The sequence below is a fragment of the Syngnathus leptorhynchus genome, chromosome 3 (genome assembly GCF_054491065.1).
Source record: "Syngnathus leptorhynchus isolate UIUO chromosome 3, UIUO_Slep, whole genome shotgun sequence".
Classification (NCBI taxonomy): Eukaryota; Metazoa; Chordata; class Actinopteri; order Syngnathiformes; family Syngnathidae; genus Syngnathus; species Syngnathus leptorhynchus.
In genome coordinates, this window is record NC_141197.1 from 4,380,638 (window position 1) to 4,398,749 (window position 18,112).

At 45.9% G+C, this 18,112-nt stretch overlaps 1 protein-coding gene across 4 annotated transcripts in view; it reads right to left on the reverse strand.

The window, feature by feature from the left end:
- Window positions 1–816: 816 nt before the first annotated feature.
- The window catches only part of mrpl27 (mitochondrial ribosomal protein L27), a 41,766-nt gene continuing 24,470 nt past the window's right edge, over window positions 817–18,112 (reverse strand). Inside the window, exons 2-4 of one of the 4 annotated variants that reach the window (XM_085907014.1) lie at window positions 3,814–3,881; window positions 3,526–3,717; window positions 817–2,968 (exon numbers count right to left, since the gene is read on the reverse strand). In XM_085907014.1, the coding sequence (XP_085763140.1) occupies window positions 2,795–2,968; window positions 3,526–3,717; window positions 3,814–3,881 (434 nt within the window). In that variant the 3' untranslated portion in view covers window positions 817–2,794. Of the gene's footprint in view, window positions 2,969–3,448; window positions 3,718–3,813; window positions 3,882–18,112 lie in introns of those variants that run through there. The other 3 variants (XM_085907012.1, XM_085907013.1, XM_085907015.1) reach the window with 3 other exon arrangements.

Consider the following 18,112-nt stretch of genomic DNA (forward strand, 5'->3'; position numbering starts at 1 on the left):
CAAAGGTGACATCCAGGGTTGCACTGATCCGCCGCCTTGCTGGAACAACGTGGGGAGCGTCTGCTAAGACCTTGTGGATATCAACTCAAGCGCTCGTCTTTTCTGCAGCTGAGTACTGTGCCCCAGCTCTTTACACCAAAAAAAAAAAAAGAAACAAAAGGAAAGACATGATATTCTGGTGTTTTAAAACATTGTATTGTATAATTTTAATGGTCCAGCCCACTTGACATTTACCTGGGCCGTATGTGGCCCATAATGTGAAATGAGTTTGACACCCGTGCTAACCAGTGCTCCACCGAGCCGCCTACAGAAATACCAAAACAGATAAATAGACAATAAAAACCTCGGACACAACAAAAACGACAAACGAAGTAAGAGATCCACAGTAGATGCCAGGTTATCTCTTCTTAGACTTCAAAATAAAACCTCACTAAACACAGTAAACAAGGCTTAAATAGGCAGGGGAAAAACAATATGGCAACCCAGGTGACAGCTGCGGGCTCAAGCGTCATCAAAATGCGATGTGTTCATAGGGAAGATGTAAACAGGAGCATCCCCACTCGAATTTTCTTGTCAAACTGCAAGGTATCATCTTGTAAGAGCATTCAGAAATTTTAGGAGTTGCAGCGCTCTCAATAGCATTGAACCAAATTACTTTAGATTTTTTTTTGTTTTAGTAATTTTTGGGGGGCTTTGCACGCTTTGCACTTTTATGTCCCAAATTATAAATGTTTTCTTGTTCTTTGGGAAAACAAGTTAAGAAATAATACAGTCACTAAAAGTGTTTAAAGTTGGTTGAAGCAAATATAATGTTACTTTAAATATTTTGGACTTCATTTGTACATCCTTTGTTTCCTACCTCAGTCTGGCACCCACAGCAGATTGTTTGTGTTTGCACATTCTGGACCACAGTCATGTTTTTGTTTCAATTTATTAAAGAAAAAAAGACAATTCTAGCATTTTCTGCTGTATTTCAGTCTGTGGGATGATAGAAGCACCTGGATACTAATGTGAATGGAATGAGAGAAATCAATAAGAAACTGCAAATACGCTGGAGGGTAATAGTAACCTTTTTTCTTTATTCGGGGGAAGAAAATAACAATGAACTTTTAATATTTGGAACAATGAACTTAGTTATTACATTTTCAATTATGAACTATGAACGGAACTAGTGCATTTTAAAAGTTGTGAACTTTGAACTAGTTCGTGTAAAAAATGAACATTCCGAACACTGCTTACCAGATACTGCACTTTGCCAGATCAAATATGGCGGTGTCATCGCCGTACGATTCTGCACTCTGCGGGCGTGTTAAAAAATAAACACAACACAATAGGACATGTGTTAGTGCGTACCCGCGAACCAGTGCTCGCACGTAAATTTTCCTAACGCACCCAGTATTACGTTGGGAGTGATCTACATTGACGCAGGTTTACAGGCGCGTTCGAAAATAAACTCCGAGCGCACCGATTCGACAAAAACTTGGTTGCTCAAATTTGCAGTTTGGTTATTACAGGAAAAGAAAAAAGGCGATCAAGTGCACATTTCACCTACTGCTGAATGTCCGCCAGAGGGAAGCATTATCCCATCGCAGAATGGGCGCGAGCGCACTCGGCTCGACCCGAACTTCTTGTGCTCTGGCTGGGTGTTTGGCGTGCTTAAAGGCCGCGCGGGTGGTAAAAAATTTACAGTGTCATTTACCTGGAAATTAAACCCAAAATAACAAATGTACAAAGTGCGCTCGGGTGAGTAGCTGCTGTGCTACGGATTTCATGAGAGCTCCGTGCAGAGGGGCTGCTGGAACTCTCTGTCGGCAGCTAGAAGTCGTGCGGAGCCCCAGCGGCTCATAGGAAATTGACAAAGTGTCATTTTGGGGGAATATGAATGAAAAAATTGCCTGCACTTCAAGCCACGGAGCTCACTCTTGCATTCATCCACGGAGCTGGCACTTCCAGCCACGGAGCTGGCACTTTTATCCATCCAACCACGGAGCTGGATCTGACTTCCAGCCATGGAGCTGGCTCTGACTTCCAGCCACGGAGCTAGCTCTGACTTCCAGCCACGGAGCTGGCTCTTACTTCCAGCCACGGAGCTGGCACTTCCATCCATCCAGCCAAGGAGCTGGCACTTCCATCCATCCAGCCATGGAGCTGGCTCTGACTTCCAGCCACGGAGCTGGCACTTCAAGCCACAGAGGTTGCTCTTACTTCCATCCATCCAGCACCGGAGGTGGCACTTGGTTCCAGCCACAGAGGTGGCTCTTACTTCCAGCCACGGAGGTGTTTCATCCATCCATTCATCCATTCATCCATTCATCCATTCATCCATCCATCCATCCATCCATCCATCCATCCATTTTCTTTCTCTTACTCCACTGGAGTCAGGTTGTGGGTGCACCAGCTTCAATAAAAACGCCGAGAATTCCCTCTCTCCAGCCAGTTTGACCAGCCCATCCCAAATAAACCCAAGGCGTTCCCAGGCCAGTCGGGCAACATAGTCTCTCCAACGTGTCAGGGTCGTCCCCAGGGTCTCCTTCTGGTCGGACACGTCTGGAACACTTAAGAGAAGCGTCCACGAGGAATCATAATCAAATGCCCGAGCCACCTCATCTGGCTCCTCTCTCCCGGACAACTGAGCTTCTTACCCTATCGCTAAGGGAGAGTCCAGACACTCTGCGAAGATAGTTTATTTCAGCCGCTTCTATCTGGGATTGTGTTCTTTTGGTCACTACCCATAGGTAGTGAACAAGATGAGGGTAGGAACATACAACATACATCGACGGGTAAAATTATAAAATTATATCAAGAGCTTCACCTTTCGGCTCAGCTCTTCACCATGATTGATTGGTACAGACCAGTCAGTTGTGAAATGTCTGTTGTGATGCAAACTGCAGCCGCTGCATCTCCCACTCCATCCCACCCTCACTCGTGGATACTTGAAGTCCACTTGGGGCAGGATCTCCTCCCCGGCCTGAAGAAAGCATTTAATTTTTTTACGATGGAGGACCATGGTCTCAGCTTTGGAGGTGCTGATTTTCATCCCAGCCGCTTCACACTCGGCTGCGAATGACTCAAGTGGGAGCTGGAGATCACAGCTTGAAGAAGCCAACAGCACAGCACCACATCAGCAAAAAGCAGAGATGCGATGCTGAGGTCACCAAATCGGACACACACAACGCCTTGGCTGCACCGAGAAATTCAGTTGATAAAATGAAGTTATGAACAGAATCGGTGACAAAGGGCAGCCCTTGGTGGAGTCCACCTTTCACCGGAAATGAATCTGACTTATTATTATTATCATTGCTATTATTACTATTATTATGGTTGTTTTTATTATTAACTGGATGCAAAACTTCAATCCAAGTTAAATGCTCAATGAGCTGGAGTGCGACGTCTTTTCTGAAAATTTGGTTCATCTAACAGTTTTTGGAGGCAGTATAAAATATGTGAATTCGGTGTTGTGACATTTAATCATAAGATGTTGTTTTTCGTCCTCACATGAGGGTTTAGAGTTTAGACCATGCTAACCAGTTTGAAGGTGGGTTCTTGCTCAACTGGAATAATGTTGATGAATGTTTTGTAAAGCAAAGTTCCATTGGCAAGCTTGGTGATTATCTGGCTCGTCTCCACACTGCGAGGGTGGGGGATGTAGACCTCCTTGGTGAATCTGATGCAACCATCTTCAAGTGCATAAAGAGTGTTATTGGTTCCCATCCCAACCTTCAAATCAGAATGACATATGCAGTGACTGTGTTAGTGTACTTACCAGTTAAACATCAAACGGCAATGACAGGAAAACAATAAACGTGCACTCACATGTGCTCCTGGGTGGTACCTCAGCAGCCTTTGTGTTGCCAGGATGTTGCCAGCATGGACAAAGTTTCCTTGCAATAACAGAAATTATATGATGAAAATTTCATAAAATACAGTGACACCTGAGAAGTTCTGGAAACACTAGATGAAATATTACCATAATCTGAGATAAAAATAGGTTTCATGGATTTTAAAGCAGGCAACACGTTTGGGCATTAGTTTGCACGTTCACCTGATATTTCAGATGTGCAGGTTGTGATTTTTGCTCCTGCTTTCCTGTGTGGAGTTTGCATGTTCTCGCCATGCCTGAGTGGGTTTTGTAAGGATACTCGCCTGTGTGCGGGCAGCGTTGGATTGATTTTCGTTTAGTGACGGTGTGCATGTGGGTGTGGCTGGTTGTTTGTTTCTAGATGTGCCCCGTGACTGGCTGGCGACAAGTTCAGGGTGTAGTCAGCTGGAATAGGCTCCAGCGCCCCCCTGCGACCTTGAACAGGATGAGCGGTGATGAGAATGTATGGCTAGTTTAAAAGCATTAAAAGACTGAAATGACAGCAGTAATTTGTTTTTGACAATTTATTTCACTTACAGCCGCCCCCAGCTAATTTTGTGCCTCACCAGCCAGAGCGATTGATACCGCTCAGTACATCATAAAGCGCCAGCTGTGTTGATAGGACAATCGGTGTATTTCTACATCAGCTATGAACGTATTTTGACTGCAGTTGTAGCATTGTGCCACTATGGAGGAGCTACACCAACAGCAGAACTGTAAAGATTCCAAAAAAACACCAAAGAAGGCACATATTGAATATTAATTTTTTTTTCTATTATTTTTTCCAGGAAGATGTGCAATCGACATCCTGATTTTCCCTAGCAGATGATGGCTCTAAGGTCCGTCTAATTTGGAAGCGCAAGTGGTGATTGAAAAAAAAAAAGCAGAATATACACATAAACACAGTCTCAGGAAATTAGAATATTGTGATAAAGTTCTTTATTTTCTGTAATGCAATTAAAAAAAACAAAAATATCATACGTTCTGGATTCATTACAAATCAACTGAAATATTGCAAGCCTTTCATTATTTTAATATTGCTGATTATGGCATACATCTTAAAAAAACCCTCAAATATCCTATCTCAAAATGCTAGAATATCATGAAAAAGTATACCGTATTTTCACGTTTAAAAGACGCACTGTAATAAAAGGCGCAGTCTCAGTTGTGTGCCATGACTGTTTAACACACACAGAGTGCAATGGCTCATAGGACGCGAGTTTTATATAAACAATCCACGCCCACACTTCCCCCGTAAACGTTCTCATTTGCATGTTCATTTATCAACAACACACACATGCATACAAGTGTGCGTATTTAAAAATGAAGCGGGAGCAAAACTGAGTTTGGTATTCACATTTTTATTACCGGTAATGGTCATCACTTAAACCCATCGAAGTCCTCATCCTCTGTTTTCAAATTGAACAGCAGCGCTAAATCTCCAACAGAAATGGCAGGTTCACTTTCTTCACTGTCAGAGTCACTTTCCGTGCCGTGTGGCTCCTCGGATATGATGCTGGCTTTTACGAAGGCTCGAACAACAGTGCCAGCAGACATGTAAGCATGTTAGCAAGCTCGGCGTTTATGTGCTTCATTTGTTTTTTCACATCGGCTGTGAAATGGACACGCATAGTGTCACAGATCAACAGCGATGGTGATGCGTGAAAAAACCCCACCTGATCTCCCTTACATATGTTTGTGTGTATATTTATAGATAATGAGACAGAGGATGACAGCGAGTGCACAAGTGTGTGACTGTATTGAACCGACGCCCGAGCGTCATGACGTAACAACACAACAGTGCCGCTGGGGCATACCATTGTATGTGGAGGCGGGCAGGGGGTTTCCACTCCCTCTAACATCTCCCCATTTATAGATGGTACCTTATACATTGCTTCAAGCTCCCGCAAAAAAATATAAGAAACAAAACTGTGGTGCAGACCAAATTTAAAATCATTCATACTGCAAATCCACACCCACAATTCTCCCTATAACGTTCTCACGGCGCTCTTTAATACATCCGCCTTACAAAAACAACACACATCGGGACCACCGCATGGCGCGCCGCACATTTTGAAGAAAATCTAAGACATCCTAATAAAATCTAAGACCCGCGCCTAATGAACGTGAAAATACGGTACTAGTAGGATAATCACTTGAATCGTCTAATTAACTTGAAACACCTGCAAGGGTTTCCTGAGCCTTGAAAAAGACTCAGCTTGGTTCAGTAAACTAAATCACAAGTATGGGGAAGACTGCTGATCTGACTGCTGTCCAGACAACCATCATTGACACCCTCCATCAGGAGGTTAAGACACAAAAAGAAATTTCTCAAAGGGCAAGCTGTTCACAGAGTTCAGTTTCAAAGCACATCTACAAAAAGTCAGTTGGAAGGGGGAAATGTGGCAGGAAACGCTGCACAACCAAGAGAAATGACCGCAGCCTTAACAGCTTTGTGAAGAAGAGTCGCTTCCAGAATTTGGGGGAGCTTCAAAGACAGTGGACTGAAGCTGGAGTCCAGGTATCAAAAACCACTGTTCACAGACGTGTCCGGGAAATGGGCTACAATAGCTGTATTCCCATGGTCAAGCCACTTCTAAACTCAAGACAACAGAAGAAGCGTCTGACTTGGGCTATGGAAAAGAAGCACTCGACAGTTGCAGAGAGATCCAAAGTCCTCTTTTCAGACAAAAGCAAGTTTTGTATTTCATTTGGAAATCAAGGCGCCAGAGTCTGAAGAAAGGCTGGAGAGGAGCAAAATCCAAGTTGCTTGAAATCCAGTGTGAAGTTCCCACAGTCAGCGATGGTTTGGGGAGCCATGTCAGCTGCTGGTTTTGGTCCACTGTGTTTCATCAAGTCCAGGGTAAATGCAGAATTTAGAACACTACATGCTTCCGTCTGCTGAAAAGCTCTATGGAGAGGATGATTTCATTTTCCAGCATGATCTGGCACCTGCCCATAGTGCCAAAACCAGCAGTAAATGGTCTACTGACCATGGCATTACTGTCCTTGATTGGCCTGCCAATTCCCCTGACCTGAACCCCATTGAGATTTTGTGGGGTATTGTGAAGAAGAAGCTGAAAGACACCAGACCCAACAATGCAAATGAGTTAAAGGCCGCTACTGAAGCATCCTGGGCATTCATAACACCTCACCAATGCCACAGGCGGATTGCCTTCATGCCACACCGCATTGGTTGCAGTAATCCGATTCCCAACCAAGTACTGAGTGCATTAATGGACATTTTCAAAAGTTTGATTTTGTTTTGCTGTTATTTTGCTTTTTTTTTTTTTTTTACTTGGTCTGAGGAAATATTCTAATATTTTGAGACAGGATATTTGAGTTTTCTTAAGCTGCATGCCATAATCAGCAATATTAAAATCATAAAAGACTTGCAATATTTCAGTTGATTTGTAACTGTTTTTTTTTTTTATTACATTACAGAAAATAAAGAGCTTCATCACAATATTCAAATTTTCTGAGACAGTCCTGTACAACCAGATAAAGTCTCTGTCTCTAAAAAAAAAAAAAAAACATTTATTACATGTACATATTAAACCTAGTGTAAATACTAAATACGTACTAATGACAACATCCCATACATGGGAATGAGAGGTGCAGCCAAGGCTCTCTACGCAGTCACCCGGTCCGACGGTAGTGGCACCGCCTCGGGTTTTGCAGCTTTGGGTGGGCACCGGACGACTCGGATACTGTCAAGTGATGACGATTGAGCTGCGGGTTTTTCCTTTTTAACTGTACTGTAACCTTCACTGCAGCGACAAATTCATTGCTCGCCAATCGCCACCCCATGAGGACAAGTGTTTCGAAAAATTGATTTGAAGAATACAAAAATATAATGACACTGCATTGTCATCATAAACGCCATACTTGCGCTGCAAGCAGCTATTGGCTCTTTGCAGCCATGGCAACGTGGGGGAAGTGGCACATAGGACTTTTTTTTTTTTAAATAAAGTACATGAGATTAAAGGACATGACTGTTGATAAATATGACCTAGGTAATGAGTTGTTAAATACCTGTATTTCTTTTTTTTCATTTAATTTGTATTTATCTCCATTGATGTGCATTCTGATCAATACAGTTCAACTTCAGCAAGCAAACACATCTACGCATCTATGCTTGACAAGGAACAGGATAAAGAAAGTCGTATAGTTCCTGTCCCCTTCCACATAATAATTAGTCTAAATGGCTTCACAAGTCCCCTCCGTGAGTCGTCACCTTATCGTGGTGGAGGGGTTTGTGTGCCCCTATGATCCTAGGAGCCAGGTTGTCTGGGGCTTCATGCCCCTGGTAGGGTCACCCATTGCAGAAGGGTCCTAGGTGAGGGGCCAGACAAAGCACGGCTCAGAAGACCCCTGATGATGATTACAATAAATGGACGTCGTTTTCCCTCGCCCGGACGCGGGTCACCGGGGCCCCTCTCTGGAGCCAGGCCTGGAGGTGGGGCTCGAAGGCGAGCGCCTGGTGGCCGGGCCTTCGCTCATGGGGTCCGGTCGGGCATAGCCTGAAAAGAAGACGTGGGTCCCCCTTCCAATGGGCTCACCACCTATAGGAGGGGCCAAAGGGGTCGGGTGCATAGTGAGCTGGGCGGCGGCCAAGGGCGGGGACCTTGGCGGTCCGATCCCCGGCTGCAGAAATTGGCTCTAGGGACATGGAATGTCACCTCTCTGGCTGGAAAGGAGCCCGAGCTGGTGTGTGAGGCAGAAAGGTTCCGACTAGACATAGTCGGACTTGCCTCCACGCATATTTGGGCTCTGGTACAAGCCCTCTCGAGAGGGGCTGGACTCTCTTCCACTCTGGAGTTGCCCACGGTGAGAGGCGTCGAGCAGGTGTTGGCATACTTATTGCCCCCCGGCTGGGCGCCTGCACATTGGGGTTCACCCCGGTGAGCGAGAGGGTAGCCTCCCTCCGCCTTCGGGTGGGGGGACGGGTCCTGACTGTTGTCTGTGTCTATGCACCGAACGGCAGCTCAGAGTACCCACCCTTCTTAGAGTCCCTGGAGGAAGTGCTGGAGAGCGCTCCTTCTGGGGACTCCATCGTTCTACTGGGTACTTCAATGCTCACGTGGGCAATGACAGTGAGACCTGGAAGGGCGTGATTGGGAGGAACGCCCCCCCCCCGATCTGAACCCGAGCGGTGTTCTATTATTGGAATTCTGTGCTCGACACAGATTTTCTATAATGAACACCATGTTCAAGCATAAGGGTGTCCATGTGTGCACTTGGCACCAGGACACCCTAGGCCGCAGTTCGTTGATCGACCTTGTAGTCGTGTCATCGGATTTGCGGCCGCATGTTTTGGACACTCGGGTGAAGAGAGGGGCGGAGCTGTCAACTGATCACCACCTGGTGGTGGGTTGGCTACGATGGTGGGGGAAGATGCCGGTCCGACCTGGCAGGCCCAAACGCTCTGTGAGGGTCTGCTGGGAACGTTTGTCAGAATCCCCTATCAGGAAGAGCTTCAACTCCCACCTCCGGCAGAGCTTTTTCCACGTCCCGAGGGAGGCGGGGGACATTGAGTCCGAGTGGACCTTGTTCCGCGCCTCCATTGTTGAGGCAGCCGACCGGAGCTGTGGCCGTAAGGTTGTTGGTGCCTGTCGTGGCGGCAATCCCCGAACCCGGTGGTGGACACCGGCGGTAAGGGATGCTGTCAAGCTGAAGAAGGAGTCCTATAGGGCCTTTTTGGCCTGCGGGACTCCGGAGGCAGCTGACAGGTACCGGATGGCCAAGCGGAACGCGGCTTCGGCGGTTGCTGAGGAAAAAACTCGGGCGTGGGAGGAGTTTGGCGAGGCCATGGAGAATGACTTTCGGACGGCTTCGAGGAAATTCTGGTCCACCATCCGGCGTCTCAGGAGGGGGAAGCAGTGCACGGTCAACACTGTTTACAGTGGAGATGGTGTGCTGCTGACCTCGACTCGGGATGTCGTGAGTCGGTGGGGGGAATACTTCGAAGACCTCCTCAATTCCACCGACACGCCTTCCATTGTGGAAGCAGGGCCTGGGGACTCTGAGGCGGACTCTCCAATCTCGGAGGTCGAAGTCACTGAGGTAGTCAAAAAACTCCTCGGTGGCAAGGCCCCGTGGGTGGATGAGATCCGCCCGGAGTTCTTAAAGGCTCTGGATGTTGTGGGGCTGTCATGGCTGACACGCCTCTACAGCATTGCGTGGACATCGGGGACGGTGCCTCTGGATTGGCAGACTGGGGTGGTGGTTCCCCTCTTTAAGAAGGGGGACCGGAGGGTGTGTTCCAATTACAGGGGAATCACACTCCTCAGCCTCCCTGGTAAGGTCTATTCAGGGGTGCTGGAGAGGAGGATCCGTCGGGAGGTCGAACCTCGGATTCAGGAGGAGCAGTGTGGCTTTTGTCCTGGCCGTGGAACAGTGGACCAGCTCTACACCCTCGGCAGGATCCTCGAGGGTGCATGGGAGTTCGCCCAACCAGTCCACATGTGTTTTGTGGACTTGGAGAAGGCGTTCGACCGTGTCCCTTGGGAGGTTCTCTGGGGGGTGCTTCGGGAGTACGGGGTGCCGAGCCAACTGATAAGGGCGGTTCGGTCCCTGTATCACCGATGCCAGAGTTTGGTCCGCATTTCCGGCAGTAAATCGGATTCGTTCCCAGTGAGGGTTGGACTCCGCCAAGGCTGCCCTTTGTCACCGATTCTGTTCATAATTTTTATGGACAGAATTTCTAGGCGCAGCCGAGGCGTTGAGGGGGTCCAGTTTGGGGACCTCAGCATCGCGTCTCTGCTTTTTGCAGATGACGTGGTGCTGTTGGCTTCTTCAGTCCGTGATCTCCAGCTCTCACTGGAGCGGTTCGCAGCAGAGTGTGAAGCGGTCGGGATGAGGGTCAGCACCTCCAAATCCAAGTCCATGGTCCTCGGTCGGAAAAGGGTGGAATGCCCTCTCCGGATCGGGGATGAGATCCTGCCCCAAGTGGAGGAGTTCAAGTATCTTGGGGTCTTGTTCACGAGTGAGGGCAGGATGGAGCGCGAGATCGACAGGCGGATCGGTGCAGCGTCGGCAGTAATGCAGACTCTGTACCGGTCCGTCGTGGTGAAGAGAGAGCTGAGCCAAAAGGCAGAGCTATGGGTCGTGACCGAAAGAACGAGATCCAGGATACAAGCGGCTGAAATGAGTTTCCTCCGCAGGGTGTCTGGGCTCTCCCTTAGAGATAGGGTGAGAAGCTCGGTCATCCGGGAGAGACTCGGAGTAGAGCCGCTGCTCCTCCACGTTGAGAGGAGCCAGATGAGGTGGCTCGGGCATCTCATCAGGATGCCTCCTGGACGCCTCCCTGGGGAGGTGTTCCGGGCATGTCCAACCGGTAGGAGACCCCGGGGTCGACCCAGGACGTGCTGGAGAGACTACATCTCTTGGCTGGCCTGGGAACGCCTTGGGATCCCCCGGGATGAGCTGGAGGAAGTGGCTGGGGAGAGGGAGGTCTGGGAGTCCCTCCTAAAGCTGCTGCCCCCGCGACCCAACCCCGGATAAGCGGAAGAAGATGAAGGTGAAGATGAATGAAGGCTTCACAAGTATAAAAAACCAAACAAATTCATCCAAATGTAATAAAAACAAACACCAAGAAAAAGTAACTGCAAAACTTTATGAGGTAAAAACCAAACACCTCACGAGATGATACAAAATATATACAAAACCAGACAAAAAATAACGAAATTAATAAATATAATGCGAAAGGTAGGCACTTAGGGCTTTTCATATAATCTTATTCTGTCTTCATATATTTTTTTTCAATTGGAATATATTTATACAATACTTTATCTCATTGTAAAGGGAATTCCATAGTTTAACCCCCACCCTGATATACACATTTGTTTTAAAGTTCTCTGTGAATACTGATGTTTGAAATGACCTTTCCTTCGATACCAGTGGTTCTTAACCTAGGTTTGATCGAACCCGAGAGGTTCAGTGAGTCGGTCTCAGGGGTTCGGCAGACCCTCCACTGCGGTATGTCATTTGTTGTGAGTTCATGCATTGTGTTGGTTTTACTCTTTGAACACGGTGATGTTCATGCATGGCTCATTTTGTGCACCAGTAAAAAACATCTGTCTTGAATTTGAAAAACAACAAAAATTTTTTTTTATTTTTTTAGAGGCGCGTGCGCATTTTTAAAGAGGTGCAAGTGCATATGAAACTGGTGGGGTTCGGTACCTCCAACAAGGTTAAGAACCACTATTCTATACATTCTCTGAGTGACGACAAACATGTTTTTGTAAATTAGCTGGTAATGCTTTATACTTATAGCCTTAAACATAACACATACTGTCTGTAATTCACCTAGGGGTGGTAGCTTCAATTAAACAGAATTAATAATCTTAGTGTATATGCCGACGACCCGACTGTGGTGGGTCTGATCACCGGTGGCGACGAGACTCACTACAGATCGGAGGTCGACCTTTTGGCCGCATGGTGCAGGGACAACAACCTTCTGCTGAACGTCAACAAAACCAAGGAGATTATCATTGACTTCCGGAAGGGTCACACCCACCACCTGCCGCTGACCGTCGACGATTCTGTGGTGGAGAGAGTGAGCAGGGGTGAGGACCTCTCCTGGACTACCAACACTGCGCCGGTGGCGAAGAAGGCTCAGCGCCGCCTATACTTTCTGCGGAAACTCAGGCGAGCAAGTGCTCCTCCCGCCGTCATGACCACATTCTACGGTGGCACCCTTGAGAGCGTCCTCTCCAGTTGCATCGCTGTGTGGGGTGGTGGCTGCTCTGGGTACAACATGAAGGCCCTGCAGCGCATAGTGACCACTGCGAGTAAAATCATCGGGGCTCCACTCCCCTCCCTGAAGGAAGTTTACGCCTCCCGTCTCACCCGCAAAGCGGCCGCGATTGTGTGTGATGTGAGTCACCCTGCTCACTCTTTGTTTGTACTTCTGCCCTCTAGGAAGAGATACAGATGCCTGCGCTCCCGCACCACCAGACTCAGAGACAGCTTCGTGCTCCAAGCTGTCCGGATCCTGAATTCCCTCCCCCCTCCGCTACATGACGTCCTGTTCTTTTGCGCTATGATCTGGCTGTCTGCTATTTGCGCGCTTGCTCCATTTTGCTGCTCTTATTTGTCTATCTATTTATTTATTGTTTATTTGGATAATTTGCTTATTACTTATTCGTTGCTCTTGTCTGTTCATTTTTACTTTATGTGCTATTTGATGTGAGTGTTGTGTACTGTCTAGTCACCGTGGGACGGCGGGAAATGTAATTTTGATCTCTTTGTGTGCCTTGACGTGAAGAAATTGACATTAAAGCGGACTTTGACTTTGTGTACTTGATAATCTGCTTTATTAATAATTCTTATAGCTCTCTTCTGTAGTAGATACAATGCCTTTGTGTCCTATGTGTACTTCCCACACAGTAGTTGATATATGGCAATACACAATACAATATACACATTGCCTTGTAATCTAACACATATTTTACCTCATTTAATATAAAATACTTTTAGACATCTTTTGACGTACATGAGCAATATGAGATTTCAATGTCAGAGCATTATCTAGTATCACTCCTAAAAGTTCAGAAACCCTTTCAATATTATTTGCATCTATTGACAGTTCCCTTCTTTTTTCTCTTACAAAAAAATCAAACTATGTTTTTTTTAAATTTAATAATCATATATTGACATCAAACCATCTATTAAATGTAATAATTTCCTCTTCAATAATGTTTGATAATGCTTTTAAGTCATGTCCTGAATTATAAAAGTTGGTGTCGTCCGCAAATAATACAAATTCACTTTGATACCTCACATATTTCATTAATATATAAAACAAACAATTTTGGTCCCAAAACCGAACCTTGTGGGATTCCACATTCAATCCTCATGTGTTCAGATGTATTAGCCACAAAATCCACAAACTGTTGTCTATTGTCTAAATAACTTTTTATCCAGTCTAAAACTACTCTCACACCAAATGAATATAACTTCGACAATAATATAGAACAATCTATAGCAGGGCGGCTCGGTGGGGCACTGGTTGGCACAACCGCCTCACAGTTAGGAGGGTGCGGGTTCGATTCCACCTCTGACCCTTCCTGTGTGGAGTTTGCATGTTCTCCCCAAGCCCGCGTGGGTTTTCTCCGGGCACTCCGGTATCCTCCCACATCCCAAAAACATGCTTGGTAGGCCAATTGAGCACTCCAGATTGTCCCTAGGTGTGAGTGCGAGTGCGAATGGTTGTTCGTCTCTGTGTGCCCTGCGATTGGCTGGCAACCAGTTCAGGGTTTCCCCTGCCTTAGTGCCCGTTGACTGCTGGGATAGGCTCCAGCACGCCTGCAACCCCCGTGGGGACAAGCGGTATAGAAAATGGATGGATGGGTGGATAGAATCTATAGCAGGGGTGGCCAACCCACGGCTCACTCCTTGCCTGTTTTCATTCGGCTCCTTTATGTTCATATCAACCTTTGTGGTTTTTTTTTTTTATTTTGGTGCGTATTCGTTTTACTTGAGTTTAATGTGGTATTTTCATCAAACGCGCATATGCATGAGGTGAAATCCCGCAAAGGAGGAGGGGCAAACCCATTCAAGGTAACAATTACCGGAATTTTCGGACTATAAGTCGCATTTTTTTTCATAGTTTGGGTAGGGGGGGGGCAACTTATACGCAGGAGCGACTTATGTGAATCTTTTTCACAAATTTTCAAAATTCAAAAATCCACGATGTAGTGAAACCGCGATAAACGAACCAAAATGTAGCAAGGGATTACTGTAATTTGAACTGCAAGTGAGGTCAGTGGCGCCGCGTGCCGGTTGTTTACATAAAGGACAAATGATTCAATCATGGGATGACGAAGATGACAAAAGGCCCCTTGTTTGAAGGATTTAATGATTTGGAGTGACACAAGGTTTGAAAAACGTATTTATGTTATCGTTATTTGATATGTTTTATTTTGTGTAGCAACTTCTATGTTTTTATCGTTACAGTTCAGTACTTGTTGCTACCTCAGTAGAAACATTTAAGACACGTTTAAAGACACATTTCTATGATATGGCCTTTAATTAACCTGTAGTAGCCGATTCGGCTGGAGTTTGTTTTTGCTCCCTCTCCCCGACCCCACTCCCCCCACCCCTCCCTGGCGGGGGAGGTGGTTAGGTGACACCCAAGCTGACGACTGCTATCTAGATTCTCGTGGACCAATTCAGCATGAGGGAACTGCAGCGAAATACCCTCCTAGAGGACACTGCCAGGACAATCGAAGGCACCTCCGACAGCTCTTCGCTTTGGCCTGGATATCCACTTTTTGATTTCCATATTATGTATTTATGTGCCCTCTTTGCATCCATTGCAGCCTGGTGATCCTGAAAGGGGGATCCTTCCATCTGTGGTCCCTTCTCAAGGTTTCTCATTTTTCCCCTGGTAGGGGTTTTTGAGTTTTTCCTTGCCCTTTTGGGAGCCCAAGATCAGGGGATGCTTTGAGAATAATTGTCAATTGATTGTCTATGTGAAGCCCTTTGAGACTGCTTGTGATTTAGGTCTATACAAATAAACTTGACTTGACTAGTAGTTGTTGGCTCGTTGAACTCATGTTTTGTTAAATAAAGAGTCGTTTACCAAACCCACGTCTTTCCTGGTACTTTGTTAACGTTACAATATACCGTAAATTTCGGACTATAAGTCGCGATTTATATGTGATTTTTTTTTTTTAAAAATCTGCGATATTTTTTGTGAAACCGCGATAAACGAACCACGATGTAGCAAGGGATTACTGTCATTTGAACTGCAAGTGACGTCACCCCTGCCGCGCAGCGGTTGTTTACATAAAAGGATGCGTGCGTAAAAGCCATGTCCTAGCCCCATCCACCTTCCCCGGAGAGCCACCCGCCCGAGCACCGGCCCCTGACTTCCATCCACGGAGGTGAAAGAGAGCTCCCGTCAAGAAGGACCGGGCATGCGTAAAAGCCATAATAGTTTTTCAAACCTTCTGTGTCACTCCAAATCATTAAATCCTTCAAACTCTTCGTCCTCCATGTCACTTACAAACAAAGCCGCTAATGATTCCGGTAGTACGTCATCTTCGTCATCCCGTGATTGAATCCTTTGCCCTTTATGTAAACAACCGCCGCGCGGCACAGGTGACGTCACTTGCAGTTTAAATGACAGTAATCCTTTGCTACATCGCGGTTCGTTTAGCGCGGTTTAACTACATCGCGGATTTTTGAATTTTTAAAATTTGTGAGAAAAATCACATAAGTCGCTCCTCAGTATAAGTCGCCCCCCCACCCTACTTATTTGAATAACTCTGAATGTTACGTCAGGTCGTTCTCAGCTCCTTGTTTGTGTATATGTCATGTTAGCATACCTTATCGTTTAGCCTGTTGTTGCTGGTTCATGTCTGTTCTTGGTGTTGTATTTTGACAAATAAATTTGCCCCAAAAGTGCGACTTATATCTGGGGTTTTTTTTCACTTTATTGTGCATTTTATGGCTGGTACGACTTATACTCCGGAGCGACTTATAGTCCGAAAAATACGGTAGTGTCAATTTCATTCTCAAAATGGCAGGGAAACAAATGCACAGCTAACCGTAGCCCATGTAAAACCGAGCAGCCGGGGGGAGGGTGGGTGTTAGTTCATGTGTGCATATGTGTATGATGTGGCTCTTTACAGTAACACAGCTAAGTGGCCCATTTAAAACTAAGCAGGGGGGGGATGGTGTAGTTCATGTGTGCTCATGTATATGATGTGGCTCTTTGCGGTAACACTGTAAAAAATTTAAAAGTACATTTCCAAGGCCATCTGAAGTTTGACATTTCATATGACATTCGCCCAATCCTCTTCTGGATAATCCAAATGCTCTATAGAAAACGTCTGGGTTCTGAGATTTTTGTTCACCGTTCTTCTGATCATTTTGACCCTATTATGAGATCTTGCGTGGACCCCCAGATCGAGGCCATTATTGACCAAATACATATTTCCCACCATAATGTGCAAGTAAATTCTTTAATAACCAGACAATGTGATTTTCTGTATATTTTTTTTTTAATTTTGTCTCTAAAAGTTGAAAATTGATGAAAATTACAGGCATCTTTCAAGTAAGAGAATTTGCACAATTGGTGGCTGACTAAATACTTTTTTGCCCCACTGTATGTTTATCTTTCAAGCATTTTGACTCAACCCAAATGAGAAATAATTTAACTTTTTTTTTTATGGCCAACTCGCTATGCCCGTCAGTGACGGAATTGTCCATCCACTTGTCTTTGCCGGATGTATCACGTCTTATTCCCCGCTCCTCGCCGTTTTCTTGTGTATCAGTGTTCGTTGTCATGGTTTTTGTCGCGTCTCTGTTGCGCGTCTGTGCACTCGCCCTTTCCTGCCATTGTCTACCTGTAATCAGTGTAATCGCCCTCACCTGCCCCTCGTTACCTGTCTTGTAATAAAGTCCTGTCTGCGTCTCACTCCCTTTCGGATCGTTCTGTTAGACTAGGGGTCACCAACCTTTCTTAAACCGAGAGCTACTTCCGGGGTACTGAAATAGCCAATTTGCTCAATTTAGCTTTCACTAAGTGTTATTATTGTCATTTCCAGTTCACGTGTGATTTTAACTACAATAGCAAAAATACAGTCAAACCTCGGTTTTCGACCACAATCCGTTCGAGAAGTAAATCGGTCGAATTCCAAATCTATTTTTCCCATTGCAAATAATAGAAAAAAAATTTGTCCGTTCCAAGACAACAAAAAACGCCTTTTTAAAAGCATTTTTTCATTTGCGCATTTTTGTACGATTGCGCGACTGCAGCGCACCGCCGAACGCACAACCGTAGCGCGATGCCCACCGCGCAGCTGCACCGCGCTGGTCGCATCATTGTGACAGAGCCGTCGCTGAAATTTAGAAAATATTTTTAAAGTCCTGATCTACTTTCCAAAATTTTAGTGGACCTCAGTGCGCAGGGAGCTTAATTTGGGCCGATCGCGCAACCGCAGCGCACGGGCGCTCACTGTCGCGTTGCTTTAAGAGCGTTTTTGTGTTTTAGGATGGCTTTACTGCCCCCACTTGCTTTCTTTGGAAGCATGATGAGGGGTTAATACAATCCTCAAAGTAACGAAAATACAATAACTACGGAGTCAGTCGGGATCCGGGCTGCGTGGTCGGGTTTTCTCGGGTCCTCCCGGCTCATATCGCGAAGTTCGACCTCCGAATTTTTTTCAACAACTGAAGCAAAAAAATCTCAATTGTTTTTGTTCAAATTTCGAGTTGTTTGAGAACCGGGGGGTTCGG